General features: G+C 63.8%; 1 protein-coding gene across 1 annotated transcript; it reads left to right on the top strand.

The window, feature by feature from the left end:
- The first annotated feature begins 2,432 nt into the window (after window positions 1-2,432).
- SSTR5 (somatostatin receptor 5) lies at window positions 2,433-14,928 on the top strand. Its single transcript, XM_073214418.1, has 5 exons — window positions 2,433-2,531; window positions 3,121-3,195; window positions 7,606-8,422; window positions 11,884-11,951; window positions 12,805-14,928. The coding sequence occupies exon 5, from the start codon at window positions 12,846-12,848 to the stop codon at window positions 13,938-13,940; it is 1,095 nt and encodes a 364-aa protein (XP_073070519.1). The 5' UTR covers window positions 2,433-2,531; window positions 3,121-3,195; window positions 7,606-8,422; window positions 11,884-11,951; window positions 12,805-12,845; the 3' UTR covers window positions 13,941-14,928.
- The last annotated feature ends 5,666 nt before the right edge of the window (window positions 14,929-20,594 follow it).

Raw genomic sequence — 20,594 nt, 5'->3', positions numbered from 1 at the left:
CCCAGGGCCTCCAGAGGGGATTCAGCCCTGCCCACACCCCGCTAACGACACTCCCCAGAACTGAGAGAGCAGACCCTGTCACTTTAGGCCCCCAGTTTGTGGCCCTTTGTTATGGCAGCCATCAGACATCACTTGGGTGACTGTGCTCAGCCCTCAGGCCTCAGTCTCCCCTTCCAGCCCCTTTGCTGAGGCCCAAGAATGGCGCCCTGGCCAGAACCCACCCACACATTTGTTTCCCTGTCCCCACTCTGGCCCCCCAGGCGTCAGGAAGCAGCACGCTCCTTGTGGAGAGCTCCTCGGGGACTCAGGCCTGCCAGTCAAGTACCAGGTGGCTGTAGAGCCTGCAGAGCCAGACCTCAGGCCGGGGAGTTGGTGGTGGCAGCGGGCTGGGAGGGAGGGTGACCAGCACCTCTGGTGGGTGTCAGGGCAGCTTGAGGGCACTGGGACCTGGGCACGCTGGGAGGCTCACATGGCTCTGCTTGGCCTGCTCTAGACACCTGCTGCGTGAGTTTGCTGGCAGCACACTGTACCCGTGGCGCCCAGGCTGGCCACAAAGGCAGGGCAGGGCTAGGCTCCATGTTTTCATGCTGACTTATCAATGACTTTTCTGTAATGAGGAATTCTGTATGAATGCCATTTGACTTTCCAATGCAAAATGCAGTGAAGTAGGTTGATGAATCACTAAATTCCGACATCAGAAAGGACATCACATCGGCATCTGGTGAGCAACATGGGCTTCTTGTCGCAGTAAAAGCTGATCGATGTGAACGAATCAGGGAAAAGGCGCTCCTTTTGATCTGCCTCTGAGCAGGGAGTTGAGCGACTTAAATGAGCCTTGACTGCGTCAACGTGAACACGCACCGACTGTGGGCTCTGCGCTAGGGAGGGTGGGGACAGTGACGAGGGGTGGCGAGCCTCGCCCGGCCCCTGGGGACTCAGCCCTTCCTTCTCCCCGGGGGGCAGGTTCACAGGGTCCCGCCCCTGGGGGGCGGCTGCAGCCCAAAAGGTCTCCAGGGGAGGCGGAGCAGGGAAAGCACAGGGGATAAACAAGGATAAGGGGCCGGGGCCTCCGTGGAGAGAGGGCAGGAGGGAGCCTGCAAGGATTGAGCCCTGATGCCCTGTGGCCACCGGGAAGAATGATCACAAGCCTGGTGGCTGCAGTGACGGACATCATCCTCCCACAGCCTGGTGCGGGCTGGGCCCCTCCCTGGCTGCCCGGCGGCTCCTTCCAGCCTGGCAGCTCCTGTGGGCTCCGGCGGCTCTGGGCTTGTGGCTGCACCGCTGTGGCCCCTGGTTCCGTCCTCACACGGCTGCTGTGTCTTCTCCCCTCTCTCATAAGGACACATGTGACTGGATTTACAACCCACCCTAACCCAGAATGATCTCATCTCGAGACCCTTTGCTGACCACATCCACAAAGACCCTGTTTCCAAATAAGGTCTCATTCTGAGGTTCTGCATGGACATGAATTTTGGAGGGGTAGGGCCGAATTCAGTTCAGGACAGGGCCCTACTGTGTGTCAGGCCCACAGTGGCCGCAGAAGTTTGAGGAGGGGGGCTTCCTGGAGGAGGTGGCTCTGCTGCCCAGAGAGCTGACTCTCCCCCTTGAGTTCTGGGACCAGCATTCTTTGAGCAAGACCCATGTAGCCATCCAGCACTGGCTGGGACCCTGGCATATGCCTGGCCCCATGTCAGGCCTGGGCAAGGGTGGGGCCCTGGGCAGCTCTGAGATTCTTGTTCCGGGGGGCGGGGCGGGGTAGACTCCTGAACAGACTCCCGCCCAGTGCAGGACCAGCCCTGGGGCAGCAGGGAGGGCACAGTTTGGAACTTAGAGTGTTGCCTGTCCTTAGAAGGATGGGGGTCTGGGAGCCATCAGGAGTCCCTGTGTGAGTGAATGGATGACGTTAGCTAATCATGTACCAATGTTATTGATCGTTGTAACCTCAGCTGTAGCAAAGGCACCGTGAATGTAAGACGCTTATCACAGAGGAAATTGTGGGGACAGCTGGGTATGTGGGAGCTCTGTACTATCTGCTCCATTTTCTGTAAACACTGCCCTAAATATGAAGTCATTTAATTAAAATAAAAAAAGACACGGGGCCAGGTTCCAGGTTTCCGGCTGCAGCCAGGCCACGCCAGGCTGGCCATGAGGAGCTGTCTGTAGGAGCTCCTGCCCTCAGGCTCCAGCCTGCCACCCTATCCCCTGGCCTCACCCTCCCTGGGTCCCCTCCTAAGGGCCAAGGCCGCATCCCCCTCTGCCCGCACCCCCCCCCACTTCCAGCTTAGATCAGAACTTGAGTTTCCCCAGGCGCCAAGGCCCCTGTGTCATTCTGGCAAACTCCTGGGTTGATTACGTCAGGGCTGCCGCCAGCTCATTGGATCACACTTGGTTGAAGCACCTCCAGGCAGGCTCCTTGGGCACCCTCAAGGACAGGGCGCCCAGGGCGCTGGGAGGGCATTGCTCCTTGCCCAAGGGACTCCAGGCAGACACAGACACTGCCTTCCTTCTGCTCCAACCCCTGGGAAGCAGAGGTGAGCCATGCCTGGCCAGCCCACCCTGGTTGTCACAGAGCCCGCAGCTCCACTCTCGTTGGGACCCTGCCAAGCCGTCTCCTGGCGTTGGAGGGATGGTCGCTCCTGGCCCAGCGGCTCCTTGCCAGCTGAGTACAGGCTGTGGGGGAGGCAGTGACGTCCCGCCTGGACAGGCCTCCGCTGCCTTCCCCACCCTGCCCGTGAGCCCTCAGCCCTGGAAACAGCAGTCTGAGGGTCACTTGGGACGGCGGGGGTGGCCGGGGAGGAGGGGGAGGCTGAGGGTGGCAGCAGAGCAGGGAGAGACCAGTTCCACCCTCTGGGGAGTCTCTGGCAAGAGTGAGGCTGCGAGTCACCCCGAGAGAGCTCTCCCAGGACGACCCAGGCCACGTAGCCTGAAGCTGGGCCTCTCCGGACTCGCCTTCTAGGAGGAGAAAGGTTGCTGCCGCAACCACACAACAATGGGACCCCATCTGCCCACCTCTCCCCTTCGGGACCCTCCTCCTAGCAGGGTGTCCAGAGCCCCACATCCACGCCTCCTTGCTCTGTGCCCTGCCCCTTGCCCTCTCTGAACCTGTTTCCTCATCTTCAGGTGAAGAGGGGGGACCTACAGAATCCTGCCTCTCCCACGTCCAGGCCGCACGTGGAGAGCAAACATTTGTGCCAGGTGATGGGGACCTGCTGGGGTCTGGCCCCGCCCTCTCCCCTCACGTGCCCGTGTCTCCTACTCGCTACCCCACCTGGGGTCTGGCCCCGCCCTCTACCCTCACGTGCCCGTGTGTCTGGTGACGCTACCCCACCTGGGGTCTGGCCCCGCCCTCTCCACGTGCCTGTGTGTCTGGTGAAGCTACCCCACCTGGGGTCTGGCCCCGCCCTCTCCACGTGCCTGTGTGTCTGGTGAAGCTACCCCACCTGGAGTCTGGCCCCGCCCTCTCCCCTCACGTGCCCGTGTCTCCTGAGGCGCTACCCCACCTGGGGTCTGGCCCCGCCCTCTCCCCTCACGTGCCCGTGTCTCCTGAGGCGCTACCCCACCTGGGGTCTGGCCCCGCCCTCTCCACGTGCCTGTGTGTCTGGTGACGCTACCCCACCTGGGGTCTGGCCCCGCCCTCTCCCCTCACGTGCCCGTGTCTCCTACTCGCTACCCCACCTGGGGACCGGCCCCGCCCTCTCCCCTCACGTGCCCGTGTCTCCTCGCTACCCCACCTGGGGTCTGGCCCCGCCCTCTCCACGTGCCTGTGTGTCTGGTGACGCTACCCCACTTGGGGACTGGCCCCGCCCTCTCCCCTCACGTGCCCGTGTCTGGTGACGCTACCCCACCTGGGGTCTGGCCCCGCCCTCTCCACGTGCCTGTGTGTCTGGTGACGCTACCCCACCTGGGGTCTGGCCTCTCCCTCTCCCCTCACGTGCCCGTGTCCCCTACGCGCTACCCCACCTGGGGTCTGGCCCCGCCCTCTCCCCTCACGTGCCCGTGTCTCCTACTCGCTACCCCACTTGGGGACTGGCCCCGCCCTCTCCCCTCACGTGCCCATGTCTGGTGACGCTACCCCACCTGGGGTCTGGCCCCCGCCCTCTCCCCTCACGTGCCCGTGTCTCCTACTCGCTACCCCACCTGGGGTCTGGCCCCGCCCTCTCCCCTCACGTGCCCGTGTCTGGTGACGTGCTACCACACCTGGGGTCTGGCCTTGGAGCTATGGCCCTCCTGACCCTCTGGGTTGCCCAGATGGCTCATGGTGAGGGCCCACGTCAGGCCAGGGCTGGAGCCAGGCTGGCATAGGCTCCGCCCCCAACAGAGCCAGTGAGAGTGACCAGAGGCAACCGGGAAGCAGGCTCCGCCCCCTCCCTGAGCCAATCAGAGTGCTCAAGGCAGGCCTCACCTGGGAGGTGAGACCAGCTGGGGGTGAAGTGGAGGAGGTGGGGCCAGGTGGGGCGTCCAGGGGTGCATTCCACCCAAATTGCTCATCTTCCCCCTCCTGGACACTGAGCCAGGCTGCGGCCCCTTCACTGGGGCCTGGTCTCCTGCCCTGACTGTCCCAGTGCCTGGATGGTGCCCATCATAGTGTGATGTCCACTCAGCCCCTGGGGCAGGGTGAAGTCTCACAGCACCCACCTCCCATTCTGAAGGCTGGGATGGCCTGGGAAGCTGCCCTTTCATGTTTCTTCGTTTTAAGGAGGTGCCCACTGAAGCCTGAGACCACAGCCAGGAGTGTCAGCCAGCACCCCCAGGGCTCAGGCCCCTGCAGAAGGCTCCGGTGTGGCGTCTTCAGGGTGCGGGCGGCAGGTGCTCGGCCACCAGCATTGACACCTGCAGCCAGGATGCTACCCAGGGGATGTGGTCTGGGAGCAGCAGGTGGCTGAGGGGCAAGCAAACGATACAGGGCAGCCAGTGAGCCCCCGAGGAAGGGGCATTGGAGCCGACTGGGGAAGGGGAGTGGGGTGCACCAGGAGGGGGCTCAGTGGGGAGGCAGCCTGGCCAGTGTGGGGAGGCAGGGGAGGGCCGGCCTGTTCAGAAGACAGTCCCAGATGGGGGCCTCCAGGGTGTCTCCAGGTGAACTGGAGTCAGCTGCTGTCCCTTCTGAATAACCACAAGGTGCCTCAGCCCCAGAGGCTGAGCCTGGCAGGGTGGGGGCAGAGCCTGCAGGGGGCTGGGGGGGCAGCAGAGGTGCACTTTGTGTCCAGCATCCACTGGCCTCAGCCTCTGGAAGAGGTGTCACAGCAGACCACGGGAGAACTCACAGCTAGCGTGGGGCCTGTGCAGGGGGCCCAGGGATCATCCCTGGGGAGTCGGTCAGGTCGCTGTCCAGTTGCCATGGTTCCTGGCTGCCACCCATCGTCACCCTCCTTGCCAGTTCTGGCATGACCTCAGCAGAGTGTCCCCAGGCTTCCCCTGACTTGATTCCCAGGGCTCAGAACCAGGCTGAGAGGTGAGGGATTCCTGGTAGGAGCTCAGGGAGACAGGGAAGGGGCCTGTGGCCTGGGGGTGGACAGGCCACTCTCTCTGGGTACCTTCCTTCCCATCCAAGCCTCCAGGAGGGCTGGGGTGAGACACCTAGGTGTTGGGGTGCTGGGGGTGTCCCGGCCTGATGCTGGGCTGTACCTGAACGGAACACCTGTCACAGGGCCGTGTCCCTGCTCTGCACGGGACCTGCACCCCAGAACAGTGCCTCCCTCCCTGACGAGGCTGCCCAGGGAACCCAGAACCTGATGGGGCCTCTGGATCTGGCTGGCAGGGGCTGGGCAAGCACGGCCCACGGCTGAAGTGTGAACCAGAGGTTGAGGGGAGGGGCAGGAAGGAGTCTGGGGGCCTTTCAGGGGTTCTCAGAGGGTCTGCCTGGAGAAGCCACTGTTGGAGAGGGCAGAAAGGCAAAGGGCTTACAGGGGCAGATTCTGGGGAGGGGCCCTGGGACCTGCTCCCAGGTAGCAGCTCCTACTACAGGCTGCTCTGTCCCCAAAGCCCTGGGGGCCCAGGAGCAGGCCCTGGTCTAGAAGGATCCTGGAGTGGCTGGACCCAAAGTGGGTACCTGCGGCCGAGGACCTCATACAGTGCACAGCAGGGACTGTCCCCGAGTCCTTGTGGAGCGCCTTCCAGTGGCTTGTCCCTTGCAGGATCCCAGGAGAGAAAGGTCTTGGCCTCCCAGTAACTTTACCAGCTTGGGTCCCTTGTCTGGGTTCCCCCTTTCCTCAGCTGCATAGGTAACGGGGAAGTTGGACTGGCCTCTGTGGTCAGGTGCTGGGTGGGGAGGGCCTGCTGGGGCACAGCAGGGACACAGAGTGCCTACCTGTTCCCACCCCCGCTACACCCTCTTCACCTGGGCTGGGCTGTTGCTCTGAGAAGCCACCCCGGCTCTTGCCTGTGGCCTGGATAGAGTCCTAAATCCCAGCCTGCAGAGCTCCCCCCAAACCCAGGCTGGCTGACTCTGGCCCTGAGCACAGAAACCTGACCTGGGACAGCAGCCAGGTGTCCAGCAGAGCGGAGACCATGCACAGAGCAGTGAGGCTGAGAACATGAGCCCTGGGAGGGGGCGAGGGCACAGCCCCCAGCCCTGGGAACAAGCCCCTTTCCCAAGTGTCCGGGGAATGCAGTCTTCTGAGACCCATGGGGAGGGTGCACTCCAGGGCTACCCTAGGGGCCTAATTCCTGAGGGGCTGCTCACCTGGGGTGAGTCACCAGTCCTCCTGGCACCCCCTGGCTACCTGGCTCAGGTGTGCAGACCAGACGTGCCCTGGCGCACCTTCCCAGCTTCCCTAGCAGCCCTGGGAGTAGAGCCTGGGTCTGGGGGTGGGATTTGAGACGTGAACCCAGGACTGGAATGGGTATGGGATTCGGCACAGTGGGGGCTCAATTCCCAAGGACAAAATGGTCTCCTAGAAAAGCAGGTTTGGACATTCATACTGGCTCCTGTCCCACCAGCTGGGGGTGCCATTGGGGATTAGACTCCCTCACCTCCGGACCAGCCTCCTGTGGGGATAAGGAGGTTCCAGGCCAAGCGGGAAGTGCAGAGAATAGACCCCACAGAGGTCAGATCTCACAGGACGCTGCTCACAGGGGAACATAACCTGACCCCAGGACTCTGACCCAGAGACACCCTGAGCTCTGTGCAGGTGAACAGCTGCCCATTCAGGGTGGGGAGGCCCCTGGCTGTGCTCTTGGGACACAAATCCAATGGTCCCCACCATGCTCAGACCCCCCAAGGCCCTCCAGTCACTCTCAGGGTCAGATTGCAGCCCTTACTGTAGCCTGGCCCTAACATTGGGCTCCTTTCCCACCACCTCCCGTCACCCGCCCAGCCACATGAACGTGCCAAGCCCATTCCTGCCACAGGACCTTTGCACCTGCAGCTCCTTCAGCCTCAATCTCTTCCTACCTGCTTGTTCACTGCTGGAGTCAGGCCCTCCTTAAAGAAGCTGTCCTTGGCCTTCCTGGCCCTGTTACTCTTTTTTCTTGTTGTCCCGCTTCTCCCACACATTTATGATAATGTAAAGTCACCTCTGTTAAGTTTTTTTTTTTTTTTTGGTTTATCCCTACTTTCTCTCCCAAGTCAGAACTGATGGAATAGGGCCATGTCTGCTTTGTCCACAGTGATGTCTGTATCATCTGGTGCCAGCCTGGTGCTTGGGAAAGCCAGGAGCTGGGTGTCTCCCACCTAAACAGTCCTGGAGTTTTGGTGTGAATGCACTGAGTGTGTACAGGCCACATGCATGTGCTCATGCAGGCCGCCTTCTCAGCGGGTAGGCCAAGCAGGACGTGCAGCCTAGCCCTGGCTTGCCACCTTGTCCCACCCACCCGGCCCACGGGGCCATATGGACGTCAGCACAGGCCACTTGCCTCCGGCAGGCCCTGGGTAGCTGGACCACTGGGCCTGCTGCAGCTGCTGTTCCTTGCAGGACATCGGGAAAGCATTGGCCTCCTGGTGGGTGGCCTGGCCTCATCTGCTAAGGGGCGACCCCACAGAGTGGAGGAGCATCTTGGGAATCCCCAAACCACCCAGCCGGCCGCCCCTCCACCATCGTCTTGACCCCCATCTCTCTGGCTCAACGCCACGGCGTCCGTCTGAGACACTGGCCTCCGGCGGGTCCCCCCCTGAGTAGGGACCCCTGGCGAAACCTCCCCAGACGTTGAGGAACTACGGGGACCTCTCTTGGCATCAGCTGGGGCAAGGGCCCCTGCTCCCAAGCTCTAGTCTGCGGCCAGAAGAGAATGAGGTGAGGGCGCCCCTCTTCTTCAAGTCGCAGCCAACGGGACAGAACCGCGGAGGAACGTGCGAAGGCTCCGGGAAAGAAGTGCAGAAGGACAGACCGGCGTCGGGCGCAGGCGGCCCGGCCCGCCCCCCACGCTCGCCCCGCCCCGCCCCAGCCCCGGCGAGCGCGGCGCCCGCACTCGGCTCCCTGCTGCCCGGGTGAGTGCCGCGCGCCCCCGCCCTCCGCTCCCGCCGGGGTCCCGCGCAGATCTCTCCCGTCTTCTCCGGGGGTCTAACCACCATCCCTGTTGTCTTCTCCGGGGGTCTCACCACCGTGCGCGCAAGCCCGCGCCTCCCGCCTGCGGCGCGCCCTGTTCCCCCGCGCCCGCGCGCACCCGAGGTGCACCTGCCGCGGCCCTGGGTGCCTCCCGCGTTCTCAGCCCTCCGTCCCCTCGCGCTCCCTCTGGTCCGGGTGTGCCCGAGTCAAGGCAGAAGCCTCTGTCGGCCCGACCTCCCCGCGCTGGGCGCCACAGTGGGGCTCGCCGGGTCCGGCGGAGGGTGGGCGGCGCGGCTGGCGAGGGTTCGGAGGCAGTGGCTGGAGGTGGGTGCGGGAAGCGGCGGGAGCAGGATCCAGTGGGGCGCTGGGAGAGCCGTCCAGGGCACCGCATGAGCCGGCCAAGGGCGCGGGAGCGTCGAAGTGGGGCTGCCCCGCGGCCCGAGGGGATATGGGGGGCCGCCAGCTCTGGGAAGACGCGGGCAGCGCTGGGCCAGCTCCCAGCATCCTTGGGAACGAGTCCCCGCCTCTCCAGGGCTTGGCCCCTGTGCTCTGAGGCCAAGCCCGCAGAAGGGGGCTCACTCCCGGAGGGCTGCCTGCCTGCGGTCCCCCCACCCAGGGCCCACGTGGGGCCCTCACCTGCCCACCTGCCCGGCCCAGGTCCCCAGCCTGTAAGCTGACCTGCGGTCCCGGGGTAGGCCCAGGGCCAGGGGCAACCCCGGCACAAAGCCAGGCAGCTCTGGCTGCTGCTCGCCTCTGGGTAGAGCAGAGAGACAGGCGGACAGGCGGCCACTCGGCAGGAGTGGGGGCCTGGGGGGCAGAAGGTGGTGGATGGCACCAGTGGCAATGCCCACCACTTGTTCCTGGTAAAATAATGACCCAGATTTCCGAAAAAGTGTGCTGGGGCAGGATGAGGCCTTGGAAACGCAGCCCAGGGGCTGAGGAAGGGGCTCTGCCGCCCCGCCCACCCATTTCTGCACCAAGCCAGCACCACCCACCTCAGTATCCCCCTCCTGGTGAAGGGGTACCTGGCTCCTGGCCACAGGCTGCCCTAAGGGAAGTGGAGATATTTGGGGTGGGGGACAGGAGTAGGTTTGCCACCGGCTGTACTTCAGAGCCACGGCCTCCCATGGGGGTGTCAGGCCTGGAGAGGTCCTCATGTGGGTGGGGCTGGGGCCCATCTCTCTTCACCATGCTACCCCACAAGGGCTTGGGGAGCACCGCACTCTGCAGCCTCCCAGCTAAGACCTTTGGGCTAGGCTGCCCTCGGGGGGGACACAGCTCCTCCAACAAGCCTGGAAGGGATAGGAGAACCTGGACCTCCTGCCACAGAGCTAAGGCCGTGTCCCCAGGCCCCTGGGGGGCTCTGGCCCCCTTCTCTGAGGAGCCCAGGGCAGGGGCCTTTCCTAATATTGGGCCATTTGGGGCAGGTGAGAGGAAGCCCCCACTGAGCGCCCTCCATGTGCCGGGCACTGTGCTCAGCGTCTTGCACACGTGGGTGTATCTCATCTGTTCACCGCATCAGCGGTCACAGGAAGCCAGCGCTCGGCAGGGGCATGACTCACAAGACCGCTGGGCCGGGGGTGCGTGGGGCAGGGGTTGGGGGCTGTTTTCTGCACCGTGTCAGTGGGTATAGGCAGCCCCTCCCCTGGGGGACCCTTGGTTGGAGAGCCCCAAGGCTAGCCCCCAGGCCCCTTGGACTGAATGCCCACCTACGAAGAAAGGGCCCCAGGGACAATTTTGCATGAAAGTGTAATTTCTATGACTAAGAAGATCGCCTCTCCAGAATAATGGCTCTTCAGAATTACCTTCCCGGAGCGGTGGCCCTGCAGCCAGTGGCCTAATTTCATTCATGGCTCTGAAGTGTAACTCGGGAAATGGGTGTTTGGGCTATAGCAGGGCAGGGCTCTGGGGCAGCCTGCTCCGCCTGCTCTGGGTTCTGGGTGCCACCACTTTCCATGTTAGGGTCAAAGAGCACCAGCCGCCCTGAGCTGGTGGTGCCTGAGAGCACACGGTCAACCCCCACACTGTGAGCAGGACACTCTGGGGGGCTGCTCCCTCGCCCCACCCAGCACCCAAGGGCCCATGCAGAATGGGCCGAAAGCCCCTTGTTTTATAAATGTGGGGCGCCCTAGGAGACAGCAGGGGAGCCCTCTGCAGCGTGGGGGTCTCGTTCCAGCCCAGGGTCTCACCTTCTGACCCATCACCCAGGATGCTGCCCAAGGGACCCGGCTTGACCCCAAGGGACACAGTCATCCCCAAACATCACAAACTGGCCTGTTTTAGACAGAGTTAAAGGCACACACCGCACGTCAGGTCCCTGGAGTACAGGTGCTAGAGCAGCAAATCCGGACACAGAACGACCTTCCCCTCCTGGTGAGCCTTCCTGGGGTGGCGCCCAGGGCACAGCCACTCCTCTTCCAGTTGTGGGCGCAGGGACACAGCCAGCCCCGGGAGGCAGCCATGGGAGGCTGGCAGAGCCTGTTGCCCTGACCCTCTGTCCTTAGGATTTTCTCCTCATTCCCAGCGCTCGGCAGGTCAGCCCTGACCAGTTCCCAACAGTAGGTGTAGGCCGCACAGGTATGCACACAGGTGCACACACAGGTATGCACACAATGGCCCCTGCAGCCTCCTCACCTCAGCACCGGGCTCCGAGGGTCCCTCAGCCCCTCTTCCCATTTCCCAATCCTCTCTCCAGCTATATCCAGACTGAGCTGATCCTGACTTGCAGGTTTTTCTGGTCTGAACGATGATTTTTCACACCCAAGAGTTGTAATTTTCAAAAATAGGCACTTGCTCATTTTACTTCTTAGACAGAAGCCAAATTTATTCCATAATATTTTTGCCAGTGCCTTACTGATGTCCTAAACATAACGATTTGTACCTTGAGCGTACTTGTTAAGTCACGTGATATTCATTTCACCTGAAGTGAACCTGCCATCCACCTTACTACTGTTGGTTTTCTAGGTTTCCTGGTGTCATTATCTGAGTAAATGTGGAAATTCCGGGGTGTCTGTCCATGGGGAGCAGGGGGTTTCCTTCTGTAATTGCCAGTGTTGTTTGCTCTGGGCCCCCATGTCCACCATATTCCAGGGGACCCCCCCCACACGGAGGGTCCCACAGGGTGTCCCCTGTGCTGAGGTGATGGTGGGCCCGCTGGGTGGGGCTCCTGGGGGGGTTGCCACAGCCCTGGCCCTTCGGTCTGGGTCCCTGTGTCACTCAGCTCCCGTCAGCCCGGCGCGCCTGCACAGCGCAGCATCCAGGCAGTGTCTTCTCTGGAGCAGCACCATTTTTGTGAACTATTCCAAGCGTATAGGAATGTACAGTCACTGTACACATACCCGCGTGCAGGCCACCGAGAGTGGCAGATGGTAACATTTTCCCATCTCTGCCTCTGTCTCTGCAGAATCCCATGGGCACAGGGAGCCGTTTCGTCCACCTGCTGCCTGGATTTCCCCCAACACCTCCTCCCGCGTGCGTGTACCTTTTTTGCGTCCACTCCTTTACCTGTGAGACCGCCTGTTCCATCCTGCACGCTCTCCCTGGAGCTCCAGAAACTGCCCCTGCCCCTGGGACCCGCCCTGGGACCCGCGTGTCCCCGCAGTTGCCGTGACGTCACTTCGTGCAGCACTTATGTGCTTCCATCCTTTCCTGGCTTGGTGACACTGCAGTGCAGTGGGGTGGGGAGTGGGTGGTAGGCCCTGGGTGGCTGGCTGGCAGCTGTTGGGGGCAGGGAACCAACCCCCCAAGACACAGGCCTGGGCTCTGAGGGGGTGGCGCAGATGCCACTCACCCCTGAATGGTGCTTCTGAGAGCTGGGTGGGCACTGGCACAGCCGCCACAGCCTCCTTGGCCTGGAGGCCTCCTGAGGTCCCAGGGGGTCACCCAGGAGAGTGGGGTGTGGGGGTTGCCTCACTTCCAGCGGGCACTGGCTGGGTGCAAGGGGCTTGCTGGCCTGGCCTCATGACTCCCCTGTCCCTATGCCTGACCTGTGGGGCTCCCGGGAGGCAACTCTGTGGCCCTCAGCCCCTTGCCTGGAGGGAGGCAGGGCCCTGACCCCAGGGCTCCGCAGGCTGCAGGCTGCCAGGCCACCCGGGACGGTGAGGGCATCAGCGGACAATGTCTGGGCTCCGAGCCACCTGCCCACTGCCCCACAGTCCTGTCCCCTGCTCCTTCCTCTCTGGGCTCCTTTTCCAAACAATTTGCCTAATGTGATTCCCGCCAGTGAGTAACAGTGTTTACAGACTACAGACGCACAGGGGTAACCCGAGCCCGGGGCAGGCGGGGCAGGAAACGCCCCATCCAGGTGTCCCTTCTGCTTCTGCAGGGAGGACGCTCCCGGCGCACCTGCCCTCGGAGGTGGTGGCAATGGAGCCCCTGTTCCCAGCCTCCATGCAGGACGGCTGGAACACCTCCTCGGCAGCCACCAGCGGAGGCGGCGGCAACGGGACGCTGGCGGGGCCGGCGCGCTCGCTAGGGGCCCGGGCCGTGCTGGTGCCGGCGCTCTACCTGCTGGTGTGCACGGCGGGGCTGGGTGGCAACACGCTGGTCATCTACGTGGTGCTGCGCCACGCCAAGATGAAGACCGTCACCAACATCTACATCCTCAACCTGGCTGTGGCCGACGTACTGCTCATGCTGGGGCTGCCTTTCCTGGCCACGCAGAACGCCGTGTCCTACTGGCCCTTCGGCTCTGTGCTGTGCCGGCTGGTCATGACGCTGGACGGCATCAACCAGTTCACCAGCGTCTTCTGTCTGACCGTCATGAGTGTGGACCGCTACCTGGCCGTCGTCCACCCCATCCGCTGCACGCGGTGGCGCCGCCCAAGGGTGGCCAGGCTGGCCAGCGCTGCCGTCTGGGCCTTCTCACTGCTCATGGCACTGCCGCTTGCGGTCTTCGCCGACGTCCAGGAGGGTGGAGACACCTGCAACCTCAGCTGGCCGGAGCCCGTGGGCCTGTGGGGTGCTGTCTTCATCACCTACACGTCCGTGCTCGGCTTCTTTGGGCCCCTGCTGGTCATCTGCCTCTGCTATCTGCTCATCGTGGTGAAGGTGAAGGCGTCGGGTGTGCGCGTGGGCTCCACGCGGCGGCGGTCAGAGCGCAAGGTGACCCGCATGGTGGTGGTGGTGGTGGTGGTGTTCGTGGCCTGCTGGCTGCCCTTCTTCATCGTCAACATCGTCAACCTGGCCTTCGTGCTGCCCGAGGAGCCCGTCTCCGCTGGCGCCTACTTCTTCGTGGTCATCCTGTCCTATGCCAACAGCTGTGCCAACCCCGTGTTGTACGCCTTCTTCTCTGATAACTTCCGCCAGAGTTTCCGGAAAGTTCTGTGCCTCCGCAAGGGCTACGGCACTGAGGATGTGGACGCCATGGAGCCGCGGCACAAGAGCAGCCCGCTGCAGGAGGCCACAGTCCCTGCACGCAGCTCTGAGGCCAACGGGCTTATGCAGACCAGCAAGCTGTGAGTGGGCAGCCGGCACCAGCAGCCACCCCGAGATCCGGGGTCCTGCGAGGTGCCCCCACAGCGGCCGGGACACTCCCACAGTGAGAAGACCAGCATGCATGGCGAGCCATGGGTGGTCCTGCAGTGACTGATGCCACGTCTGCCTGCCTGTCCTCGCTGAGCAGGCAGGAGAGGCCCAGGGTCCTGGTCAATGACCAGAATGTCTCACCCCCAGGGTATGGGGCTGGAACTGCAGAGGGGACAGCTGGGATTGCAGCGCTCTCCAGCCCTTGAGACCCACCCACCCCCTCCACACCCCCTGCCAGGGCATCTCCCTTCCTGGCTGGCCACAGTCGCTGACCACTGACCGATGGTTAGGGGAGCGAGGGACGTGCTGGGGGCTGCGGCTTCCACAGTGGGCATTGCGGGGGGCAGCAAGCATAGAGGGAGAGTGTCGAGGCCGAATTGTGGATGGAGAGAGAGACTTTTGGGTCTGGGGGCACAGGTGTCTGGAGGGGCCCCTTCTGAGGGACCCCGGGGCACCAAGGGAGGCCATCGGAGGTAGGAGGCAGGAATCTGCAACCATCTCTTCTGCTGCTGGCCTCAGTCTGGGAGAGGGGGCAGGAGCGAAGGAGGAGAATATGCAGACAGCAGCTGGGGGGCAGCCCCCCCAGCGCATATAGCAGCCACTCAGAAAGGCGCACTGCGTGGACATGCACAGAAGCCAGCAAGTGCCAGGCTCCTGAGGAGCTCTGCCCCACCCCCAGGCTGCAGGTCCTGCCCACACCCCCAAAATGCTGGCTCCTGCCACCATGGCTCATGCTTCCTGGGTCTGCCCAGACGGTACCCCAGCCCCAGAGGGCACGGGAGCAGGCGGATCTGTGCCGCGCACAGAAAGACTTGGTCAGTGCTGCCTGGGCCTTGGTGCCGAGCCGGGTAGAGGCCAAGCCCTGGAAACGTGATCGTGTAATGAGGGTGCTTGTATTTGACAACCCGCTCTCCTGAATAAATCGGAGAATGAATGTTTGACTCTTTCCCAAAGCAAATATCGTCCCTGGAGCCGATCGAAGCCGGTGCAGACCAGGGTGCGTGGACCGAGTGAGGCTGGGGTGGGGGCGGGGCGGGATGCGGGCAGCGGGACGGTGAGATGATGACACAGGCAATGTAAACAGGTGGGGCTGGGGAAGGACAGGCAGCTCCTTGGGGTGGAGTCCCAGGTTGGGGCCGTGCGTCCTGCCTCCTGAGAGTGGGGGGCCAGGATGCAGCCCCAGGGACTCAGGGGCACCAGTTCCTCCTGTGGCTGGCGGGTTCCGGGAGTGGACAGCTGGCTGGGGCACGTGGGTCTCCGCCACTCCTCGGCCCAGTTCTGGGGGCCGGGGAGCTCCTCCACTTGAGGGTCTGCAGAGCTGGGCAACAGACTCACCGGAAGCAGGTGACTGAGCCCCCCACCCTCCTGGGGGCCAGGGTCCCAGTGAGGGCAGGGTGCCCCAGGAGAGACTGAGGCCGTGCAGCCTGCCTCCGCCACTCCTCGGTCAGGCCCCGGGGCCTGGATGCACAGCCTATCTTCCAGAATGACTTTGGGGAGCGCGCAGATGGCTTGGAAATCTGCCCAGATCAATTCCTCCCAATTGATTTGATAACACGAGCACCATCCCAGTCTGTGCCCGCGGGAGCGCCGCCTGCCCGTGTGGGGACTGCAGGCACCAGCAGCGCCCTGCCCCTTCCTGCCCGTGAGTGGGTGAGTGCATGGGGCCTGAGGGACCCAGTGGGCGAGGAGCCTGTGTGCCGTTCTGGGGGGCTCCTGGGTGTGGACCCTGGGGCTGGGCCTGGCCAGCACGGATGGCCTCTGGAGCAGGGAGGGGGGCAGCTCCAGCTGCAGGCGGCGAGGATTCAGGATGACCCAGGGGCCTGACGGTCGGCGGGTGCAGAGTATCTTGGGGGGGTGTAAGCTCTGGGGCCAGTGGACATGCCCTGCCTGGCTGCTGCCCTCCTGCCCCCTGCGCAAGCTGGGGGTGGCCTCGGGGCCGCAGAGCTGGCCAGCTGCCTGCCGGCCCCGGGTCCCCAGGCCCGAGTGGGGGCGGGTGTGCAGAGCAAACCCTCTGGCCGCCTGCTTCGCGGGCTCACTCTCCGCATGGATGGGTTTTATTGGCCGCTGGGCTCCAGTGGCTCCACGGCGACATCGCTCAGGAAATCCGGCCGTCGGGGACAGGACGAGGCAGCCCCCGGGGTGGGGTGCAGATGGGAGGGTCTATTTGCCCAGCAGGGCAGGGTTCAGGCTCAGAGGGGTGCGGCCCCCACAGGCAGAGCTGATGATGTATCCCCACGATGAGGGAAATGGGAGTTGGCCTGCCCTGGGGACCCGAGTGGTGGGGGCCCCTCTCAGCCAGGCCCCATCAGCAGGAGCTGTGTCGGGGGCCTGGGGTGGCTCAGGAAGGGCCCCTCCCCAGGTGGCCTGGGGTGGGAGGACTTCTCAGGGGAGCCTGGGGAGCACAGAGGGCTGGGGAGTCCTTTGGGGGTGTCAGAGAAGGGATGATGTTGAGAGGAGGTCCTCTGCCCATCGCTTATCAGGGCCCCTTTGGACCCTGGAGTTCAAGGGCCAGTGGGGACGAAGACCCAGGAGACCGCTGGGCTGTGACGCCCCCACCCATCCCGTCCAGGGACTCTGCCCTGGTGGGGCCCTACCCGGAGGTCCTGACCCAGAGCCTGGGGCCCCCCTCCCTGCTCTCCCCCCTGGGGCTCTCCCACTGCAGGCTGCCTGTCTGACAGCCTTACCTGTCCCAGATTTGTGCTCATGGGCGTGCCAGGTGCCGCCTGGGTCCATCCCAACATTGGGGTGGGCCAGGCCTCCCTCTCCAGCCCCTGCCTCAGGGCAGGAGGGCGCCCACCCCTCCCTGATGTTTGCACACACGGTAGCCCCATCCCAGATGGTGGCCGTGTGTGGTCGGGTGCTCTGAGGTGCAGGGGCAGGGGGCCCCTGAGGAGGGGAAGAGCAGGGGGCCTCCTGACGAAGTCCGTGTGGACTGGCTGTCCAGCCCCGGTGGGACGGCCGCACGCTCTGCTCACCTGCCACCGTGGGACCCGACTCTCCCTCAGGAAACAGGCAGCCCCTCACCAGGGCGGTTTGAGGGCAGCAGTGGGTGGAGCCCTGGGTCAGGGGCTTTGCCCTGGAGGGTAAGGGGTAGGGGTCACCGGAACAGGAGGCGGGGCACTCCTCCAGCGGGGGGCCTGCCAGGGCGCTGGAACTGACTGCCCGAGCCTCTGTTGCTGAGTAGCGATGCGGTTCTGGGCCAGCACCGCACCCCTCACTGCACCCCTGCTCTGTGGTCCCAGGCCTCAGAGGATAGCCAGAGGATGGGGTCACCCAGGAGTCACCCTCGGGCCAGTTCCAGAGACCCCGACCTCTCCCCACACCCCCACACCCTGCTGGGGGCAGGTGCAGTCCTCACCCTCCTCCAACTGAGCCCCTGGGGGTCATCCCAGAGGCCCCTGGAGCTGGGGAGGAGCCCTGTGGCTGCCCGGGGCCCCCCACTTCCTGACCCCAGGCTGCGACCCTGCTGGGCCTTCTGATGGTGGGTCGGCCCACAAGTCCTCCGGAGCTACCGTCCTGGGCCTCCTCCCTGAGGGACAGGACAGTGGGGCCCAGGCCCCTGGAAGCAAGAACACTTGGGTGCCCACATGCAGTGGAAGGACCAGCCAAGGGGGTCCCCGCTCCCCTGCGCTCAGAAGCCCTGTCCTGCCTTGCCCGTCCGCACGGACGCCTGTGCCCTCCCCAGCGGGGAAGCTCTCCCGCCCGTGCTCTGGTAAGGGGCGTCAAGGCTGGAATGTGCAGCAGCATTTCCCATATTCACAAAGTCAAACCTGCCTTTGGGAAATTGGGAAATTCTTCCACTTTTTTAAAAAGTGAGTGTTCTTCCCCCATCCAGGGATTAGTTGAATCTTTCCACTCATTTCTAATTGTGGTAAAATACACATAACACAGAATTTACCGAAACGGGGTTAGGTGTGCAGTTCAGGGCCACCAGGCACATTCACATATTATGTGACCATGCGCCCCATCCCCAGAACTCTGTCACCTTCCCAACTGACACCCTGTCCCCAGGAAACACCGGCTGCCCGCCCCACCCCACCCCTGCCCCTGGTGCCCTCTATTTTCTGTGTCTGGATTTGACGACTCCTGGGACCCCATGGAAATGGAGTCACGCAGGACCTGTGGCCTCCCTCTCTGAGCACGCATCCTCAGGGGACGTGCACGCTGTGGCAGGTGCCGGGATGTCCTGACTAATCCCCCACCGTGTGCAGGGGGGACCACCCATGTGGGCCCAGGGATCTGTGGAGGGACACACAGGCTGTTTCCACCTCTTGGTGTTGTGAATCCTGCTGCTGTGAGAGCCGGTGTGTGTCCCACATATTCTAATGCCTGTATTGCTGGCAGCTCTGAAGTCTGAGGTAGGGCCTGCGGGAACATGCCTGGAACCCCCTCATCACGGCCCCTGCCTTGCTGGCACTTGGGGAGTGCTTGGCCCCAGGGGTGCATGTGTCCCTCCTGGTGGCTGCTGCATCACTGGTCTGTTCATTCTTGGGCCTGTGTTCTCAGGGTCCCCTTGCAGCTGCTCTGGGGGCCCTGACAGAGGGCCCCTGCACCCCACTTCTGGCCAGGTGAGCTGAGGCCACACAAGCCAGGAAGAACGCAGGCTTTGTTTGGAGCTGGCCAGACAGGGACTGCCCAGACTGACCCAGAGCACACGGGCCAGGGTCCTGGTCAGGGTGGGACGGGGCCCAGGACCTCGGCACTTATCTCTGTGGCGGAGCCCTCTCTACCGCCGCAGACCCCATTAGCATTCTCAGGCAGTTCCCGACTCGCGGGCAGGTTGCCAGGCTGTTCCGGGCGTAAAAGGACACAGGCTCCGCCCAGCTCAGCTCAGCTGGAAGGGTGCCTGGGGTCCAGGGCCTCCTCTGGCTGCCCGCCGTCCCTCCCAGAACTCCTTCTGTCTCTAGTGGGGCCGTGGCCCAACCGGCCCAGGTCCCCAGCCCGCAAGTCCTGCTTGCACCTGACATGCCGCCATGGGGCCTGCTTGGGTTGCAGGGTTTCTGGCCTACAGGGTCCCCTTTGAGCCCCCTGATACTCTGTGTCTCTGGGTACAGACCCCTACCTGTGCTGACATTCCCTCTGAACCCAGGACCCAGCATGGGGGCCTGGGTGTGGGCACTGACCCACATCTCTTGGTCTCGGCTTTCTATGGGCCAGGAGGGGCTTTAGGGCCGGTGGGGCCTCCTGTCTGGGACTGTAGGAGCCCCCACCCTCTTTGCTCCATGGGGCCCTCACAGACCTCCAGGCCAGGCCATGGGGAAGGCAGCTGTAGGTGGACACACTTCGGGCAGCACCAGGGTGTGCCCACTGTGTGTGAGGCCTGGGCCAAGAGCCCCTGCCCCTGCAGACAGGCTCTGCCCGCACAGAAAGGGGGTCCTGTCAGCCCTTCCCTGGTGGCGTCCCCTCCTCCCTCCCCTCCTCTGTCCAGGGCCACACTTGGGGGCCATCCCAGCCCGTAGTGGGGGCCAGCTCCTAGCTCCACCCGTGCTTGAGAGCTCTGCACACCCATTTGGGGCTCCATTTTTCCACATGCCAATGGTGTGGCCCTCTGCCCTGGGGACAGGAACACCTGTCTGTGCGTCTAGAAGGACGGGGCCTGATGACCACCCCCAGGCTGCCTCTCTAGGCCTCCGTGACCCAGGTTCACTCTGGGGTCCCACCCACCTAGCGGCCCCCTGTCCATGGGGCATGCAGGAGGGTCCCTGCTCCAGCCTCTGTGCAGTGTGGGTGAGCTCCATGGTGACCAGGGAGGGTGTTCCCAGCTTCCCCAGCTCAGGGGTGAGGAGGGACTTGCCTATGAAATGGACAAGCAGATGCCCCACCCTGTTCCTGCCTCTCCCCGTCAGCTGCCATCGTCCAGAGACAGTCCCCAGCCCTGGTGCCACACTCCTCCGGGACCTGCCCAGGCCAGGTGGATATGGGGGTTCATTTCATGACAGATGGGGCTCTCGGCGGGGCCAGGGCAGGAGGTGATGGAGGGGCCAGAGGAACAGCCAGGCGGGGAGCTCTGTGGGTCCAGGACCCCAAGGCGGGCAAGGACGGGAGAGCCCCGTGCCCAGTGCCCAGGAGGCTTGGGCCGACCTACCAGGCAGCCTGCTCCAGGTTCATCTTCAGGGCAGAGGGACTGGGGTCTGCCAGCAGCCACCTCCCGCCACATGTTGGCCCTAGCCGGTGACCCGTGGACCTTTCTGCTGAGAGGGCTCCAATGTCTCCTGCCCAGCCTGCTGCCCCAGCCCCTCACAGAGCCCAGGCTGGGTGGGGGCGGGAGGCTCTGGAGTGGGAAAGGAGCAGACTCAGCGTGGACCCCGGGAGGGGCAGCCTGGCAGCCCCAATCTGGGGTGGGGTGGATGGAGGCCTGTGGTAAGAATGTGGCCAACCCCATGTACTCCCTTGTCCGCAGGGACATGAGCCTGTAGCCCACCACCCCATGACCTCCAGGCCCTATCTGAGTGGGCATAGTGGGGGTCTGGGCTCCGTCAGGTATAGAGATCTCCCTCCACCACCCAGCCTGTTCCACAGACGAAGGTCACCCAGAGAGCCAGAAAATCAAGCCACCAGAATGGGGCTTGGATTCACCCCCAGGGCAAG

The sequence above is a fragment of the Manis javanica genome, chromosome 10 (assembly GCF_040802235.1).
Source record: "Manis javanica isolate MJ-LG chromosome 10, MJ_LKY, whole genome shotgun sequence".
NCBI lineage: Eukaryota > Metazoa > Chordata > Mammalia > Pholidota > Manidae > Manis > Manis javanica.
Note: the sequence above shows the minus strand (reverse complement) of the source record. Positions and strands in the feature narration are given on the sequence as shown.